Below are 19,718 nucleotides of genomic sequence, written 5' to 3' on the forward strand. Positions count from 1 at the left end.
AAACAAACAACCCCATCAAAAAGTGGGCAAAGGATATGAACAGACATTTCTCAAAAGAAGACATTCATACAGCCAACAGACACATGAAAAAATGCTCATCATCACTGGCCATCAGAGAAATGCAAATCAAAACCACAATGAGATACCATCTCACACCAGTTAGAATGGCGATCATTAAAAAGTCAGGAAACAACAGGTGCTGGAGAGGATGTGGAGAAATAGGAACACTTTTACACTGTTGGTGGGATTGTAAACTAGTTCAACCATTATGGAAAACAGTATGGCGATTCCTCAAGGATCTAGAACTAGATGTACCATATGACCCAGCCATCCCATTACTGGGTATATACCCAAAGGATTATAAATTATGCTGCTATAAAGACACATGCACACGTATGTTTATTGCAGCACTATTCACAATAGCAAAGACTTGGAATCAACCCAAATGTCCATCAGTGACAGATTGGATTAAGCAAATGTGGCACATATACACCATGGAATACTATGCAGCCATCAAAAAGGATGAGTTTGTGTCCTTTGTAGGGACATGGATGCAGCTGGAAACCATCATTCTTAGCAAACTATCACAAGAACAGAAAACCAAACACCGCATGTTCTCACTCATAGGTGGGAACTGAACAATGAGATCACTTGGACTCAGGAAGGGGAACATCACACACAGGGGCCTATCATGGGGAGGGGGGAGGGGGGAGGGATTGCATTGGGAGTTATACCTGATGTAAATGACGAGTTGATGGGTGCAGCACACCAACATGGCACAAGTATACATATGTAACAAACCTGCACGTTATGTACATGTACCCTACAACTTAAAGTATAATAATAATAAATAAATTTAAAAAATTAAAAAAATAAAAATAAAAAAAAGGCAAATTCTGTCCTTATACTTGGAGAACTGTACTCATGTATTTAAACATGTAACAAGCAATGTAGAGAAGTTACCAATAGAAGGTATGATATAGTCAGGGGTTAGTATTATAGACAGAAGGTCAAAACTAACACGAATAAAAACTCAGGCTAATAAACACATAAATAGCTAACTGCTGTAATAACAACCCCATAATGCTTCAGTGGCATGAGGCAATACAAGTTTTTCTCATTCACGTTTAGTGTAATGTAGGCCAAGGTGGGAGGCCCTCTACTTCACAGAGACATTTAGTGACTCAACTTTCTTCCACTTCGGGAACTTTCCATCTTTTAAGGCCTCCTTTGCGTTTAGCTGATAGATGGCTAGGGAAATATAGATTGTGTGCCTTGACCTGGAAATGATGTCATTGCTGCCCGCATTTCACTGGCAAGAACTAGTCATTTGACCCCCACCCAGAAGCAGATTTTCTTTAAGACTTCTAGGCTCCTGGGGTTACCTGTCAGGGCAGGAAGAGAGGGAAATAGTGTGAGGCTTAGCTTTGTTTTTGGAGAAAGTCTCTGGTTACAAACAGGCTATGATGGAAGTGGATAGTGCAGGAGGGAACTGGGGCCCTCCTAGTGGGAAGGTTTAGGGAGGAAAGTGAGTGAAGAAATATTTAACCGTGATGATCAGGCTGAAAAATAGCCCCCAAGGTTCATAAATCTCGAAATTTCCTCTTCACTTACAACCCCACAAACATGCTACAGAACTCTCTGCCAGTAGCTTTGAGCTGGGGATGGGGTCCCTATTTCCACTGCCAACTGAGAGGAAGCATGAAGCAACCGGAAGGCCAGATCTCATGTTTCTGTAGTGAAGAGAGGTGTGTTCTTGGCATTCTAACATCATCTACATTCATAGTAGCAGACCTTTTGTGCTATGATATATTTCATGTATTTTATGGAGAGTGAGAAATTTTGGAAGTTCAGTATTTCCACAGCTGCCCATGTACATTCTAGTATGTTAAGTTAAAAAATTAGTCACACTTCTTTTTTAATTATACATTATCTTTTAAAATATATGTCCTATAAAGTAGACTTTAAAGTCCAAACTTTATATAAATGGTGATTTACATTATAGTGTTCTTGAATCAAATGCACTTATTTCACCGGAAATTCTCTGAATTATTTAAACTGAAGTTAATTGGACTTTGGTAATCTAGAGGCAAGGATGAAATATTTGAATATGTAAATCTATTAAAATGATTTTTGCTTATGTGTCGTTCTTTATATAACTGGTTAAAGTGACCTGGAATAGCTTTCATGTCTCATTTTATTAATGATTTTCTTTAAAACTAGGCTTCTGGGGTTACCTGTCAGGACAGGAAGAGAGGGAAATAGTGTGAGACTTAGCTTTGTTTTGTGGAGAGTCTCTGGTTAGAAACAGACTATGATTTTATCAATGAAACATGAAAGCAAACATGATAAACTTCTCTGGTAAAACTAGAAACAAGGGCTATATGAAGTAATTGGAACTATTGGTAAATATTCCTAGTGATAACCTGAACATAGCCAAGAGTTTCTACCTTAATCAGGGGAAAATCTAGGCTTAAGATAGGACCTGGGCAAAATTGTTAGAGCAGTTAATGGATTTGTTTCCCTACTTTGCATCTCATTTTGTGGAAGTGATTTTCAGTGTCAATTGTTTGTTTTGACACAGAGTTTGGCCCTGTTGCGCAGGCTGGAGTGGATCACAGCTCACTGCAGCCTCCACTTCCTGGGTTCAAGCCAGCCTGCTACCTCAGCCTTCTGAGTAGCTGGGACTACAGGTGCTTGCCACCATGCCCAGCTAATTTTTATGGTTTTTGTAGAGACAGGGTTTTACCATGTTGCCTAGGCTGTTCTCAAACACCTGAACTCAAGCGATCTGCCCACCTCCACCTCCCAAAGTGCTAGGATTACAGGCGTGAGCCACTGCACCCAGCCTTCACTGTCAGTTGTAAAGCTCATGCTTGCTTTTCCTAATGGGAAGATTTTTGTGTCATGATATAATTCCCCTCTCTCCTCCTCTAATGAGTAGCTGTTATCCATGTAAACTAAAGAGAAGAGAAATACCTGTAGTATATATTTAATTATTGAGGTCTACTTCTTGAATTCTTTCATGCTAGTCCCATTTGTAACAATTGTTTGCCTCCCAGAAGTGTGTCTCTGGAGGAGGGTGCTGACTTCTGTGCCCTCTGGGGCACCCTTAACCAAGGACTTAGATGTTTGTCTGCTCAGAGGTCTTTCAGCTATCTATCCATGACCATGGACGTCAGTTCACAGCCCTGGCTGTTCCTCAGAGATCTAAGTAACCACTTTGATGATTTCAGGATTCTCTTAGATATTTGTAATAAATCGGTTCCCTTTTTATTCCAGTTCAGGAGTTCTGTAGGCAGCTTTCTCAGCCCTTAGTTGTTGTTTTTGTTGAGGGGAGAGCATGGAAAGTTTCTGTAAACCTTGTTTGGGATATTCAATTCTCACAGTATCTGTGGGTAAGTAGCCCCCCAGCATAGAAGCTTAGTATTTGTTGCTGTCCTTGGATCGTCAAACGGGGTGTGGATAGCAAGCTCTCTTGGCCATTGGTACCCTACATTATCATTATTGACTATTTAAAAGAAAGACTCTGACATCTCTTTAAAGATGTCTGAAAGTTGTAGACATCTGACTACAATAAAAGACATTCAGAAGTTTTAACACCCTTCAAAGCTGCTAAGTTACAGCCTGTGTCATTACAGTAATAAACTTTCCTCCAAGAGTTGACATTTCATAATTATGCTTAGGAATATTATTGATTAAATGGGATATCAATATAAAGCAAATTTCAGCTTATGTTTGCATTGATAAACATGATTTATAAAAGGTAGATTACTTATAAGATTGGATATAATGTTGCTGGTGTTTTTACTTTAAATATTGGAATGTAATTTCTAAAATAAAGTTGTTTTTATATTTACAGAAAAATTAAGAATAGAGTTCCCATATACTTGCCTTACTCCACACACACAATTTCACCTATCATTAACCTCTTGTAGTAGTATGGTACATTAGTTATAATTAGTGAATAAATATTGATACATTATTGCTGACTAAAGTCTACAGTCTATTTAGATTTCTTTTTTTCTTTTTTTTTTTTTTGAGATGGAGTTTTGCTCTTGTCGCCCAAGCTGGAGTGCAATGGCGTGATCTCGGCTCACTGTAACCTCCGCCTCCTGGGTTCAGGCGATTCTCCTGCCTCAGCCTCCCAAGTAGCTGGGACTACAGGCATGCACCACCATGCCTGGCTAATTTTGTATTTTTAGTGGAGATGGGGTTTTGCCATGTTGGCCAGGCTGGTCTTGAACTCCTGACCTCAGGTGATTCATCCGCCTCGGCCTCCCAAAGTGTTGGGATTACAGGCGTGAGCCATTGCACCCGGCCTCTATTTAGATTTCTTTAGTTTTTACTTAATGTTCTTGTATTAGTCTGTTCTCATGCTGCTGATAAAGATATACTTACTTGAGACTGGGCAATTTATAAAAGAAAGAGGTTGAATTGACTCACAGTTCCATAGGGCTGGGGAGACCTCAGGAAACTTACAATTGTGGTGGAAGGGGAAGGAAACACATCCTTCTTCATATGGCAGCAGCAAGGAGAAGTGCAGAGTGAAGTGGGGGAAAGCCCCTTATAAAACCATCAGATTTTTTGAGAACTCACTGTCCCAAGAACAGCCACCCCCATGATGCAATTACTTCTCACTGGGCCCCTCCCACGATGTGTTGCGATTATGGGAACTACAATTCAAGATGAGATTTGTATGAAGACACAGCCAAATCATATCAGTCTTCTTTCTGCTGAAGTATCCGATCCACATAAATTGTCATGTCTACTTAGGCTCCTTTTGGCTATGACAGAATCTCAGACTTTCATTGCTTTTGTTGTCCTTGATAGTTTTGATGAGTACTTAACAGATATACTATAGGTTACTCCTCTTGGAATTTGTTGTTTTTCTCATGATTAGACTGGAGTTGTGGGATTATGTGATAAGACTGTTTAACTTTGTAAGGAATTGCCAAACTCTCTTCCAAAGTGGCCGTACAATTTTACATTCTCATCAGCAGTGAATGAGAATTACTGACACTTCATATCCTTGTCAATATTTGGTAGAGTCAGCTTTTGGGACTTAAGCCATTCTAGTCAATATGCAGTGGTTGGGATGTAATTTTTTTTTTTTTTTTTTGAGACAGTCTCACTGTCACCCAGGCTGGAGTGCGAGTGGCATGATCTCAGCTCACTACAACCTCCGCCTCTTGGGTTCAAGTAATCCTCCTGCCTGGCCTTCCTGAGTAGCTGGGATTATGGGCACCCACCACCATGCCCAGCTAATTTTTGTATTTTTAGTAGAGATGAGGTTTCACCATGTTGATCAGGCTGGTCTCAAATTCCTGACCTCAAGCAATCCACCTGCCTCAGCTTCCCAAAGTACTGAGATTACAGTTGTGAGCCAACATGCCCAACCAGGATGTAATTTTTAAAGTTGGTCATTTAGTCTTACTGTCATACTTTTTATGTTGAGCATTCCTAATCCAAAAATCTGAGATCTAAAATGCTCAAAAATTTGATCTTTTTGAGTGCCAGTATTCCGATTTTCGAATCAAGGATGCTCAACCTGTAAATATAATGCAAATGTTTCAAAATCTGATACAATCAGAAATTCAAAACCCTTCTTGGTCCTAAGCATTTTGGATAAGGGATATTCAACTTGTGTGATAACTGACTATAGAAGCATTAGCTTTCTCCTAATATTCCTCTTTAAATAAGCATTAAGAAGAGAATGTGTTAACAGATATTTAATAGCATTTCACTTATTTTGTTAAAATTACCTGTTCTCTTTGCTTTCATTACTAACCCCTTATCAGCTACATTCCATTGGTGTTAAGCTACACTCTGATGTTAATGTCTCCTGTTTAACTGCTTTTGGTTAATTATTTATTCTCATTTTCCATTCTTCAAAATCATTTTTGCTTTTTGTTTGTTTGTTTTTATTTGTTCATAAAGCTTTTTTGTTTCTGTTACATTATGTAGTTTTGTACCAATGGCTAGAAGCAGATCGTCATGGCAAGAGCCAAGATGCTGCAAATACGACTTCAGGTAAAAATAAAATTAAAAACAAGGATGGGCTGTTATAAATCATTGTTTTAAGTGACCCCAAGCCCATTGTAAATGTTTCTTTATTCAGTTTTGCTTGGTCAGACTTACAGATGTTATTTTATGTTTCTCTTCTCTCATCTGCATCTTAATTTTCATAAAGACCTCATTTGCTTCAAGCCTTGAAAACATGTATTCAGTAGCCTTTAAGCTCTCTTGGCAGATATTTCCTACTTTCTTAGGAGGAAAAGCTTCAATTTAGTAGGAGGTTATTTGGCAGTATTACTTGGAGTTAAGCTGATATGTAGCTGTGGTAGTTGTACAAATTTATAGTCCTTGTTTGTTTTAAGATAATATTTAAAAGGTAAATTTTAAGTACAGGATGCATATGTCATTTTCATTTCTTGGGAATCCAAATTCTTAGACTTAGTTATTCTCCTGTGTGTGTGTTCCCCCCACCCCAGCAGTAAATTCTAAGTTAGAGCTTTATGAAACATGTGTTTAAAATGAGAAGTATAGGTTGTTCCCCCATCTCTCATCCCCAAAAGTCATCACCAAGATTCTCTTATTTTGGCTGGTGCTGGTAGGAATAGCTGCATCCAGTCATTTCTAAATTCTTTTTTTGGGGGGGGGATGGAGTCTCACTGTGTGTCACCCAGGCTGGAGTGCAGTGGTGTGATCTTGGCTCACTGCAACCCCCACCTCCCGGATTCAACTGATTCTCCTGCCTCAGCCTCCTGAGTAGCTGGGATTACAGTTGCATGCCACTATGCTTGGCTAATTTTTGTATTTTTAGTAGAGACAGGATTTTGGCACATTGGCCAGGCTGGTTTCGAACTCCTGACCTCAAGTGATTCACCCGCCTCAGCCTCCCAAAGTGCTAGGATTACAGGCATGAGCCTCTGTGGCCGGACCATTTCTAAATTCTTAACAGTGATACCAGAATTCCAAAATAATTGGTTCTTCCTCTAATATCCTTCCAAATCATATTTGCCAAGACAGCTGTGTATATATAGCAATGATCTTTCCTGTTATCCCTTTTTTAAGCAATCTAATAAGTGGAGTGGTGGTGGTTTTGCTTTTCTTTTGTTACATTTGTTACTGTTTTGTGGCTTTTTTTGTTTTTGTAACATTATTTCTTTCTGGAAGTGGTTTCCTTCTAGTGGATTATTTGTGCCTCAAGAAGGTGCAATGTTCCTTAGTTAATAGAACAATTATATTGAGAATGGCACTTTCATGACCTTTCTGATATATCTCCTGTTCCATTACTAACTTGATACATGAATGAAGATAGTTATTTTAACTATACACAGGCAGAACTGAATTAAAAGGTAAGTGTTACAAGGAGTTATATGATAGGTTATGTCATGTTTCTTCTGCTTCTGCAGTATTTCATATTTTATTTACATTTATGGATAATAAAAGCAAGTATTTCTGGTGTTAGAGGGTAGGTGAAGGAGAGGGTTTCTCGATGGCTGTATACCATGAAGATACGCTGTTGCTTTGTCAGTGCACAATCAGCAGCATAGACTTTATAACTAGGAAGAATTTTGTTTTTTTCTCTAAAGTAAATGAAAAGTAACTTTTAAAAATCAATCTTTTCTTTTCCTTTCTTTACTCTCTCTCTCTTTCTCCCTTTTCCCTTCCCTTCCCCTCCCTCCCTCCCTCTGTCCTCTCTCCCTCTGTCCGTCCTCCCTCGCTCCCTCCCTCCCTCCCTCCCTCCCTCCCTCCCTTCCTTCCTTCCTTCCTTCCTTCCTTCCTTCTCACCCTCCAGCCTCCACCCTCCCCCTTACTTTCCTTTCTTTCGAGATGAGGTTTCACTGTGTTGCCCAGGCTGGTCTCAAATTCCTGGGCTCAAGTGATCTGCCCACCTCAGCCTCCCAAAGTGCTGGGATTACAGGCATGAGCCACCATATTCTGGCCAAGTAACTTTTTTACTGAAGAATTGAGTAATTTAAAATTTCTTAGTGTTCACAGGAAAATGTAGCATCAGCTTAAAAACATCATGGACTCTTCCTAAAATCAGTTCTGAGCCCTGAATCTGTTCTTTGGCCACATTGACTCTCATGGACAGTTTCACATTCCTCTGCTGACTTTTTGATGCTTACATACTCTAGAAGCATGGTGCAAAAATTGATAAACTCTACTTAGGGATATCTTTGACAATTTCTCTTCTAGAAATGAGTGCTCTCAACTCTTAGAAGATGGAAGTATAGAGTAGAAAAATACAGAGATGAAATGTTTGCCTAAATAAGTCAGAGGAATCTAAATAAAATAATCATCATTAGCCAAGGACTTCAATTAGAAATAGTAGTTTAGTTGCCTCAGCAAATACTTAAATTATGTGTCCTCGTTCAAAAAAGTTCCTATGTATTTTATATTGTAGTCTCCAGCAAGATTTTTGAGTGCGACTTTTTCTTCCTTCTATGATCTGTTTTGCATTCCAAGGTGTTTTTTCTTTCTTTTTTTTTTTTTTTTTCATATTTTTTACCCAAAATAGAAACTGAGTCTAACTGGAAGTCAAATACAACTCATAAATCAAATTGCTTTGTGATATTTTTAATAGTATAAATACTGTTAAGTGACATTTATCTTTTGCTGTAACAGCTAGTATTTTGTACTTAATTAGAACTCTAAAAGTAGGAAAACACAGAACACAATAAAATTGCTACAAGGTCTTCTAGTTCCTTGATCCCAGATTTTTGACATCGAGAATTTCAGATCCATCTATCTTAAAATATTTCATGAAACATTTAGGGATAATAGGTCTTAAGGGAATTACTCTGGTTGAGGAGGTTAAAAAAACTAATCTGATAGTTATTATTGAATTTTCAATTTTTTACTTTTCAAAAATTTATTTTTTTAAAAAAAAGAAAAGAAACAGTGTCTCACCATGTTGCCCAGGCTGGTTTCAAATTCCTAGGCTCAAGCAGTCCTCCTACCTCAGCCTCCCAAAGTTCTGGGATTACAGACGTGAGCTACTGTGCCTGGCCTGAATTTTCTTATATGTAATTAAAATGTAGCCTACTTTTATCTTTCCAGAATTTTTCCAGATAATGAATTTAACTTAGGATAGCTCATTTATTTTAAAAGGTTAGTATGTTTAATGTGTTCTGTCTACTAAACAGGATGACTCAGCAATGATGTTTGTAATTCTGTTAGTTTTGTTCCTTAACATCCTGGATATGCAGTCACATTTCTCAGAGATTTTTGTGGAAACTCAAGCCAAATTGCCTCCTTTGAGCACTATAGCATGGGGGTCTAAGTGTGTATAAAATTTTAGGATCATAAGACATATGATTCGTTTAATACAAGACATTTATTTTCTGAAGTAAATGTTTTCATATAGTTTTTTTTTATTACCACACACTGAAATGTGGACCATAATTAGGTTACAGCAATGATTATATTACCATATTTTGATTTTTAGTATCAGTTGAGTGACCAGGATTTTAAAATTCAGATTCTGAAGTTTTAAATGCTGCTCTGTTGTTAAGTTTTTCAGTTGTCCACTGGGATTTTACAAGTCAGATGGTTAGAGGCAGAAATTGTATCAGATCTCAACATTATCAGTCAGTAGTAGGTCTATAAAATAAATATAAAACTATGACATGCTTTTGGAAAAGTTCTAGATATTAACTATGTATTAATTATTTGTTGTAGGTGAAAATTTTGACCAGAGTCCTTTGAGAAGAACATTCAAATCCAAAGTTCTCGCCCATTATCCTCAGAATATAGAATGGAATCCTTTTGATCAAGATGCGGTTAACATGGTATGTGTTTTTTCCCCCTCATTTTCTCTTTAGCCTTGTTTTTACTTTATTAAGATGAAGGTAGTGACTGTATTTTGAATTTATTCTTTATTTCATTTATTCTTTAAGTGATTTTATAAGAAATGTGAGGCCGGGTGCAGTGGCTCACACCTGTAATCCCAGCACTTTGGGAGGCTGAGGCGGGTGGATCACCTGAGGTCAGGAGTTCAAGACCAGCCTGACAAACATAGTGAAACCCCGTCTCTACTGAAAATACAAAATTAGCCAGGTGTGGTGGCGCATGCCTGTAATCCCAGCTACTCGGGAGGCTGAGGCAGGAGAATTGCTTGAATCCAGGAGGTGGAGGTTGTGTGATCACACCACTGCACTCCAGCCTGGGCGACAGAATGAGACTCTGTCTCAAAAAAAAAAGAAATGTGATATTGTCCTCAGTTTAAAGATCTGGAAGCAGAAGCTCAGAGAAGCAAGTTACTTGCCCAGAGTTTCCATAGCTAATAAGTTTATACAGTAGATCCTAAAAGCCCATTTTAGTTTCCTACTATTAAACTGTGTTGTGCATTTGTATTAATACATAGAAGCTTTGATAAACAGTGATACTACTTTATTGGCCTAAGAGGAGCCTGATGGTAAGAGCCTGATACAGTTTTCATATTTCAAGGAAAGTTGTATGGTAGTCCTGTGATTTGTCATTTTTGCAGACAATGTAAAGATGAAAAGCAACTTAATTGTATTATTTAGATATAGTAGAAATCTGAATTTGTATAATTGTTATCAGTGAATGACATCCAGCTTCTTGGCGTCTTGAACAAAAAATTGGACAAAACGTACAAACCAAGGAAAGAATGAAGCAACAAAAGCAGGGATTTATTCAAAATGAAGGTACAATCCACAGGGTGGGAGCAGGCCCGAGCAAGCAGCTCAAGAGCCCATTACAGATTTTTCTGAGGTTTAAGTACCCTCTAGAGGTTTTCTATTGGTTACTTGGTGTACACTCTGTGTAAATGAAGTAATGGCCCACGATCAATCTGTTTGGTTGTGGGAGGATACCAGTCAGAGGCTGAAGCAAAGCTACACCCTACATAAACATACAACCAATCAGAGACTGAAGTGAAGTTACAAAGTTATACTCTTGTGCAAATGAAGATTTGGCCCCCGACCATCCTGATTGGTTGTGGGAGGGGAACGATCAGAGGTACTTTCAATTTTTTTTTTTTTTTTTTTTTGAGACGGCGTCTCGCTCTGTTGCTCAGGCTGGAGTGCAGTGGCGCGATCTCGGCTCACTGCAAGCTCCGCCTCCAGGGTTTACGCCATTCTCCCGCCTCAGCCTCCTGAGTAGCTGGGACTACAGGCGCCTGCCACCACGCCCGGCTGTTATTTTGTATTTTTAGTAGAGACGGGGTTTCACCATTCACAGGATGGTCTCCATCTCCTGACCTCGTGATCCACCTGCCTCAGCCCCCCAAAGTGCTGGGATTACAGCCGTGAGCCACCGCGCCCGATACTTTAAATTTTTAGTCTGCCATTCAGAAAAAGGGTGGGGGGAGAGTACAAAGGGAGTAGCCACTGGTCCTTTTGCTACTTGGGCATGGAAAGTCGGGGTTTTCCTTTTGATTTAGTTCTAGAAAGTCAGCATGAATCGGCCTTAGGTTCCCTGCCTCCAGACCCTGTTCTCCTGCCTCATAATGAGTTACCAGTGCTGATTAAATGTCTCTTTTATCCCTGCATGATGGTGTGCATCTATAATCGCAGCTACTCAGGATGTTGAGGCAGTGTGATTGCGTGAGCCCAAGAATTTGAGACCAGAATGGGCACCATAGCAAGACCCTGCCTCAAAATAGGTACGTAGGTAGGTAGGTAGGTAGGTAGGTAGGTAGGTAGGTAGATAGGTAGATAGATAGATAGATAGATAGATAGAGAGAGAGAGAGAGAGAGAGAGAGAGAGAGAGACAGTCAGTCTCCTTGAGAGGTTCTTAGAAATAAAGTAGGTCATAGTTTTCAGATTATTTAGAAAGGGCTCTTCTTAGAAGCCTGAATAATATTTTGGATGTCCATAAACTCTATGATTATATAATTCAGGGGGCCCCAAAGTAAGGAGATACCAGGCATGATAGATACCGAAATGAATTGGGTGTATACATAAGAATGGAAAAAAAAAAAAAAACCAGAAATGGTTAAAGGTGAACTGAGACACAGTGATAGCCATTGCTCTTTTTGAGGTGTTTTGTTTTGTTTTGTTTTTGTTTTTGTTTTTGAGATAGTCTCACTCTGTTGCCCAGGCTGGAGTACAGTGGCACAATCTTGGCTCACTGCAACCTCCACCTCCTGGGTTCAGGCAATTCTCCTGCCTCAGCCTCCTGAGTAGCTGGGATTACAGGCACATACCACTATGCCCAGCTATTCTTTTGTATTTTTACTAGAGACGGGGTTTTACCATGTTGGCCAGGCTAGTCTCGAACTCTTGGCCTCAAATTATATGCCCTCCTTCAGCCTCCCAGAATGCTGGTATTGTGAGCACATGCCACCACACGTGGCTCATTTTTGCATTTTTAGTAGAGACAGGGTTTTGCTATGTTGGCCAGGCTGGTCTTGTACTCCTGACCTCTAGTGATCCACCCGCTTCAGCCTCCCAAAGCACTGAGATTACAGGCATGAGCCACTGTGCCCGGCGTCTTTTTGAGTATTTTAAAGATAGTGTTAAAAGATTCCGTTATAACCTGATAATCTAACAGAAGGAAATTAATATTGACTAGATGTCTGCTAGGGTACATTATGTATGTTATTTTCACATACATGTTTACATGTACCCAGTGAGAATTCTGATATTTTCAAAGGTTAAGTAATTTGCCCAAAGTTAGGCAGAACTCAGAAGTTAAATCCAGATCATTTTTACTCTCTAGCTCACTTTTTTTCTCATCTGCCTTGCTGCCTTCCCAAAAGAAAAACTATATAACTTAGTTTTGATCTGCACTAGAAATGTTATGGGTCACACTGGACCCTTTGTGATATTTTCGTATCACAGTAAACTCTTTCTAGCCTGGGCTCGCTCTAGGGAGGGGATAGCATGGTGCTTTTTGTAAGGACAAATGCCTAAAGCACTTGGCACTTTGACTTTGATTCCTTACAGAGTACAATGTGGTTATTTTCCCAAACTGTTACCCAATACTAAAATAATCAGAGATGCCATTTTGCTGGAAGTTAATATTGTAGATGCTTAGCATCATCTTTGGTGAAGACTCTACTATAGATATTAAGTAGAACACAACTGTTAGTTATCTTCATAAGACCTGGAAGAGTCCAGACAAGATCTGACTAAAATAGTCGAACAGCAGTGACAAAAAAATAACTTATGAGCTGCTTATGTAGCAAATTAATAGAAAGGCATTTAGGAAAAGAATGTTTAAATCAAGCAGTAGAAAACTGGGTAAGAATGTGAATAGATCACAATACTTAATCTTCTTAAATTAGTAAGATATTTCAAAATATAACTTACTCTGTGAGAAATCAGAATGGTGTTCAAAATGAGTTTCTAGCCTAAGCAACATAGGGAGACTCTCTCTCTACAAAGAAAAAAAGAAATAGCTGAATGTGGTGGAAACATGCCTGTGGTCCTAGCTACTCTGGAGGCTGAGGTGGGAAGATCACTGGGGCCTGGGTACAAGTACTTTCTTACTATATGAATCCACAGTCATTTGGAGCAAAACGCCACCCTTGATGTGTTTTCTTTCTTTTAATCATTTGAGTGAATTAATAGTGAGATATCCATGGTAGCTTTTGCCTCTATCTGCAAAACAATAATCTTTAAAGTAATTATCAGCTTCCTTGATCTGTCTTTGATATTTTCTTTACTCCTTGCCCCTGAGGTTGTTCTATGTAAGCAGCAAAAGTTTTCCCCTGAAGAATAATTGCAAAGACTGTGTTCGATTGTTAAGCACCACGTAGCGTTTTTTTTATTGCTGCAAATCTAAAAGGATTTGCTTGTACTCCTGGAAAATCTCTGAAAAGCATCCCATTAGTTTGCATTCGGGTCATAGATTTACTGCCTTTAATTTCCTCTTTGATTTACTAGTAAGTGCGTTTGTATGAAGCTGTAATTTATCCCCACCTAAAGGTATAAAGCTTTGTCTTGCCTTTAGCAAAATTCCACTGCAGTGAGTCATCACCTTCTGTAATATTAGTCCTTCCTCTAACAAACAACAGTAGTGCTTTGAATAAAAGGTCATTAATTTCATACATAAATTAAGTACCCAAAGCAATGAACTTTGTTAAGTAAAATGTTTAATGTGTATGAGTGCAGTGCAAATAAAATAAAAAATAAATACAAGTGACAGGTGAAATAATCCTGAATTAGTTTTTTTCCCTCAGTTGCTGATTCAGAGATTTTTATGAAAAGAATATAAATATCACAGAACAGAAAGAACAATACAATAAACAGTCATGTATGTAAATCACCTAGAATTAACATATGCCAACATTGACATGTTTGCTTCAGATCTCTTCCTTTCCTGTCCTGTCCTGTCCTATCCTGTCCTGTCTTCCTGTCTTTCCCTCCCTCCCTCCCTTCCTTTCTTTCCTTTCTTTCCCTTGTTTCCACAGTCTTGCTCTGTCTCCCAGGCTGGAGTGCAGTACATTTGATTAAATTAATTTATTTATTTGAGACAGTCTCACTCTGTCACCCAGGCAGTTCGGTGGTGCAACCTCAGCTTGCTTACAACCTCTGCCTCCCGGGTTCAAGTGATTCTCATGCTGCAGCCTCTCGAGTAACTGGTATTATAGTCGCTCACCATCATGCCTGGCTAATTTTTGTATTTTTAGTAGAGACGGGGTCTCCCTATGTTGGCCAGGCTGGTCTCAAACTCCTGGCCTCAAGTGATCTGCCCACCTCAACCTCTGTGAGCCACCGTTGCCAGGTCTGCATTTTATTTTAAATGAAATAAAGCATTGCAAACAGAGCTGAAGGTCCCCTACCCCACTTTAACATCTCTTTGAGGTAATTTGCTTTGGCATCCATGGCTATGTAATATTCTAGTTGATAGATCTTATCTTTAAGCCTGTGTTGTACCTAAGAATTCATAGGAAGAAAACAGAGTTAATAACTTTTAAGCAAACTGCATGGAAATATAAAGATTCTATTTTATATGTCTGTCCTAAATGAAACATCATAAATATGCTATTTTAGGTAACTAAACAGTAATAACTATTATAAGTCTTGCTTTACAATTTGCTGTTTACTTTGATCACAGAGAAGGATATAGTGGAAAGAAGTGCAAAGAATAAATGGTGAAAGGTTGGCTGAAGAAACCTATTCAGATGCTTATCTTGTAAGATTAAAAGGAAAAAGGGCTGCACATACTTTTTGTAGACTTAGCAATTACTTGAATTTGAAATGGATAACCCCAAATTACATTCATAGGTTTGACATTAGAATGAAGGTAAGCCCTCATTTTGAGCCAAGTTTAGGTTCATAGCTCACAATAAAAAAATTTTTTTTTTCTTGAGACAGGCTCTGGCTCTTGTCGTCCAGACTGGAGTGCACTGGTGCAATCTTGGCTCGCTGCAGCCTTGACCTCTCCCGTGCTCTAGTGATCCTTCCACCTCAGCCCCCCAAGTAGCTGAGACTACAGGTGTGCACCACCACGCCTGGCTAATTTTTGTACTTTTTGTGGAGATGGGGTTTGGCTGTGTTGCCTAGGCTACTTTCGAACTCCTGGACTCAAGCAATCCGCCCACCTCGGCCTCCCAGAGTGCTAGGATTACAGGTGTGATCCACCACGCCTAGCCATATCTCACAGTAAAATTATAGGAATGGGGCTTTCATTGTTGGAGGACCATTGCCGGAGGACCCTTCTGCCCCCGCCAGCCCCATCCTCTCCCCTGTTTCCTTAACATTGCAGCTACAATATTTCGCTGGCATCTCAAACACAACATATCCGAAACTGAATTCATTATTCTTCCCACCAATCTTTGTCAGTGAATGGTACAACCATCCACTGTTTGCCAAGTCTAGCAATGTACACATCACCCTGAAAGTTCTCACTTACTCACCCTCTCCCATATAGAATCAGTTACCTGTCTACTTCTCTCTGTTTCCATATACTCACTTTGGTCCAAACCATCAAGATCTCTTACCTGGACTCCTGCAGTAACCTGTCCATTTCATTCCTCATACTATAGCTTCTTCTGCTGTTCTTTCTCTCTGGAAGGCTCTTCCACCTCTCCTTCACCTAGTGAATTCTTACTGTTCCTTCAGACTTCACTGTAACCATTTATGTAGAGAAGCCGCTCCTGACCACCACCTTCCACCATCTTCGCAGCACTCAGGTCACCTTAGGTTCTCTTAGTACCTTGTACCTTTTTGTAGCACCTATCTCAGTTGCAATTAACCAATTACATAGCTAGTAGTCAACTGTGTATCTCCTGCTGTAATGTAAGCACCATGAGAACAGGAACAGTTTCTCTTTTTCATTGCTGTATCCCTAGCTTTGCGCATAGTAGATGTTCAAATTGTTGAATAAATGAAGTGATACTTACTTGCTTACAATACTTCTCTTCCCTGTCCTTGACTAGGTGTGACCTCCACTTATAAAACCATATCTTAAGCAGAAGCAGTTACTCTGTCTTTTCTTATGATATCTTGAACAGAGTCCATAGCAACACTGATCACATTTTTTTGGTAACTGGTTTCCATGTCTGTCTTTCCTACTAGACTGTGAACTCCCTAAAGGAAAGGATTATTTTCGTCTTTGTCTTTTGAGTTACCAAGATCTAATGCAAAACATGGGACAAAATAAGTGTTTGTAGAAGGAGAGAGGGGAGAGAGGTAGGGAGGGAGGCATTCTGAGAAATGTGTTGTTAGGTGATTTTATTGTTGTGCGAACATCAGAGTGTATATACATACACAGACTTAGGTGGTATAGCCTACTATACTTCTAAGCTATATGGTATAACATATTGCTCCAGCCATCGTCCTATATGCAGTCCATTGTTGACCAGAACATGGTTATACAGTATATGACTGTGTTTGCATAATGAGGGAGAGGCCATGTAAGTCATAGAACTACAAAATGTGGAAAAAGGATTTTTAAAACTCTAGCCAAACTGCCTGAAACCAGTCTAGGGAAATATAAGAACATTTGCTGACTCAAACTGGGAAAGTTACACACTTGTCATTATAAGCCTGCTTTGACTAAAGTAACCTGGTTACTAGTAGTAATCTGATCATCAGTGACACCTCTAATTTTTAGTTGTTTTATTGTGGGATGGTGAAGGGGTATTGTTAGTAGATAGCAGTGTTATGGGTTAATTAGAGATATTTAATACCATGACAAATCTTGATTTATATTTCAGGTTTTCTGAGATTTCTTGCAGTTCCTGACAATTTAACAATTGTGACGAAACTCAGATTTTCTGAGAAAGTATCTTGTAGTTCCTGATATAAAACAATACTGTATATCTTTTAAAAATGGAAAAATAATAGCATTTTGCAGTTAATGTTTCCCGATTAGAAATATAATTCTTACTCTTTTTGATTTGTTGGAAGAGCATTTAGGAAAATTTCTTACATCTGTTGTCTGTAGCATAGAAAGCCATTCTTCACTTTGAGTACAACTTTTGGCAAGCTTTTCCTATAAATGTTTGAATGTGTGCTCAAGAAAGCTACAAACCCGTAAGGGAATATTTGGCAGCTGTTCAACAGCAGTTGAGCTATGATTTTGTGATTTAGGATGACAGGAACGCCTATCAATTAAGTTAAATCTTTATGTTGACTTTGGAGGTCACTATGTTTCTGTATTGCCTACTTGAGGGAAAAACAATTACAAACTGAAGGCCATGGGCTGTGTCTCATGCCTGTAATCCCAGCACTTTGGGAGGCAAGGCGAGTGGATCACTTGAGACCAGGAGTTCGAGACCAGCCTGGCCAACATGGTGAAACCTCGTCTCTACTAAAAGTACAAAAAAAAAAAAAAAAATTAGCCGGGTATGCATGCCTATAATCGCGCACACTTGTAATCCCAGCTACTTGGGAGGCTGAGGCAGGAGAATCCATTGAACTCAAGAGGTGGAGGTTGCAATAGGCCGACATCACACCACCGCATACCAGAGTGGGTGACAGAGCGAGACTCCGTCTCAAAAAAAAAAAGTGAATTACAGACCAGATCAAGAGGTGAACTAAGCCTGGTGCTTTACCCCTAGATGTTGTTTTTGTTTGTTTTCTTGTTCATTCATTTATTCATTCAGCCAATTGTTATATGCCATGCACTGTGCTAAACAAGTTTGAGTTTAGCCTGGAGCAAGAATAATTCAAATCATCCCTTCTACAATCTTTATTGACTACAGTAAATGTGTCGAATGAGGTTTTTGGGTTTTTGGGGTTTTTTGTTGTTATTTGTTTGTTTATTTGTTTGTTTGAGACAGTCTCACTCTGTCATCTAGGCTGGAGTGCAGCGGCGCAGTCTTGGCTCACTGCAACCTCTGCCTCCTGGATTCATGCGATTCTCCTGCCTCAGCCTTCCAGGGAGCTGGGGCTACAGGTGTGCACCACTACACCCAGCTAATTTTTTGTATTTTTGGTAGAGGCAGGGTTTCATCATGTTACTTAGGCTGGTAGTCTTGAACTCCTGAACTCAGGCAATCCACCCGCCTCAGCCTCCCGAAGTACTGGGATTGTGGTTGTGAGCCACTGCACCCGGCCACATGAGTTTTTTATTCATGCTATCAGCAGAACAACTCATTAACTTGCTATGATGAAATCAGCCTTAATTTGAAGGTAGAATTATTAAAAGATTCTGCCATAGCCTTTCCTTATACAGTTATTCCTAAGACTAGGAATAAGTGGTCTTTACCCCTTACCAAATCCAGGTATTCATAGCTTTTACCTAAGTCTGTATCTCATTCTATCCAAATATACATAGTAATTTAATATGTAAAAGAATTGAGTAAATCTGCCTTAGTCCTTTCCACATCTCGTATTCGGTGATATGAAATATAAAGACATTTCACTGGTGCACTAATGCTGAGCTTCACAATTTTTTCTTTTTACCCTTGTTATCAGTCACCACCTGTTATGGCCCCAAATAGTATATTATTCCATTGCAATTCCCTTGAATGTTTAAAGTTATTGAAATATAGTACTAGCCCTTGAGTAGCTGGCAATCTAGAGATCAAACAGAATTATGCAATACTAGTAATGTGTATGTTTATGTAATGTACATATGTTTACAGTGGTGCAAGACTTTAATTGCTTCTCCACAATAAATACTTTCTAGAGGAGTAACATTTTATGGCATGCAAAAGATGAAGAGAACACTATTTTTTATGGAAAGGTAAAGGAAGACCTCTCTAAGGTAGTATTTATGCAGAGACTTAAGGGAAGTAAGGAAGTGTTTTGATTATCTGTCGCTGCATGACAATCCATCCCCCTACCAGTTAATGGCTTAAAATAGGGCAGTTTTTTTTCATGACGTTTTTTTCATGAAGAACCAAATAGTAAGTAGTTGAGGTATTGTGGGCATACAGTTTCTGCCACAGTCACTCAGCTCTGCTGTTGTAGTGTGAAGGCATCCATAGACAGTACATAAATGGATGGATGTGACTGAGTCCCGGTGAAACTTTATTTACGAATCAGGTGGCAGATTGTATTTGACCTAAGGGTTTTTCTTAGTCCATACCTACCGCTAAAACAAAATACTTTAGACTGAGTAACTTACAAGGAATAGGAATTTATTTCTCATAGTTCTAGAGGCTGAAAGTACAAGATCAAGGTGTCTGTAGGTTTAGGGTCTGATGATGGCCTAGTCTCTGCTTCTAAGATGGTACTTTGTTATTGTGTACTCAAGAGAGGACAAATGCTGTGTCCTCACATGGCAGAAAGGATGGAAGCAGAGAAAAGGCCCTAGGGTGCTGCTCCCTTCAACCTTT

At 39.2% G+C, this 19,718-nt stretch overlaps 1 protein-coding gene across 7 annotated transcripts in view; it reads left to right on the forward strand.

Moving 5' to 3' along the window:
- The window catches only part of LOC105484268 (DENN domain containing 5B), a 205,276-nt gene that overhangs the window by 82,560 nt on the left and 102,998 nt on the right, over positions 1-19,718 (forward strand). For 3 of the 7 annotated variants that reach the window (XM_011745744.3, XM_071071922.1, XM_071071923.1), the window contains exon 2: positions 9,694-9,803. In XM_011745744.3, the coding sequence (XP_011744046.1) occupies positions 9,694-9,803 (110 nt within the window). Of the gene's footprint in view, positions 1-801; positions 5,407-5,967; positions 6,034-9,104; positions 9,124-9,693; positions 9,804-19,718 lie in introns of those variants that run through there. The other 4 variants (XM_011745743.3, XM_024793594.2, XM_024793595.2 and 1 more) reach the window with 3 other exon arrangements.

The sequence above is a fragment of the Macaca nemestrina genome, chromosome 10, assembly GCF_043159975.1.
Source record: "Macaca nemestrina isolate mMacNem1 chromosome 10, mMacNem.hap1, whole genome shotgun sequence".
Lineage (NCBI taxonomy): Eukaryota > Metazoa > Chordata > Mammalia > Primates > Cercopithecidae > Macaca > Macaca nemestrina.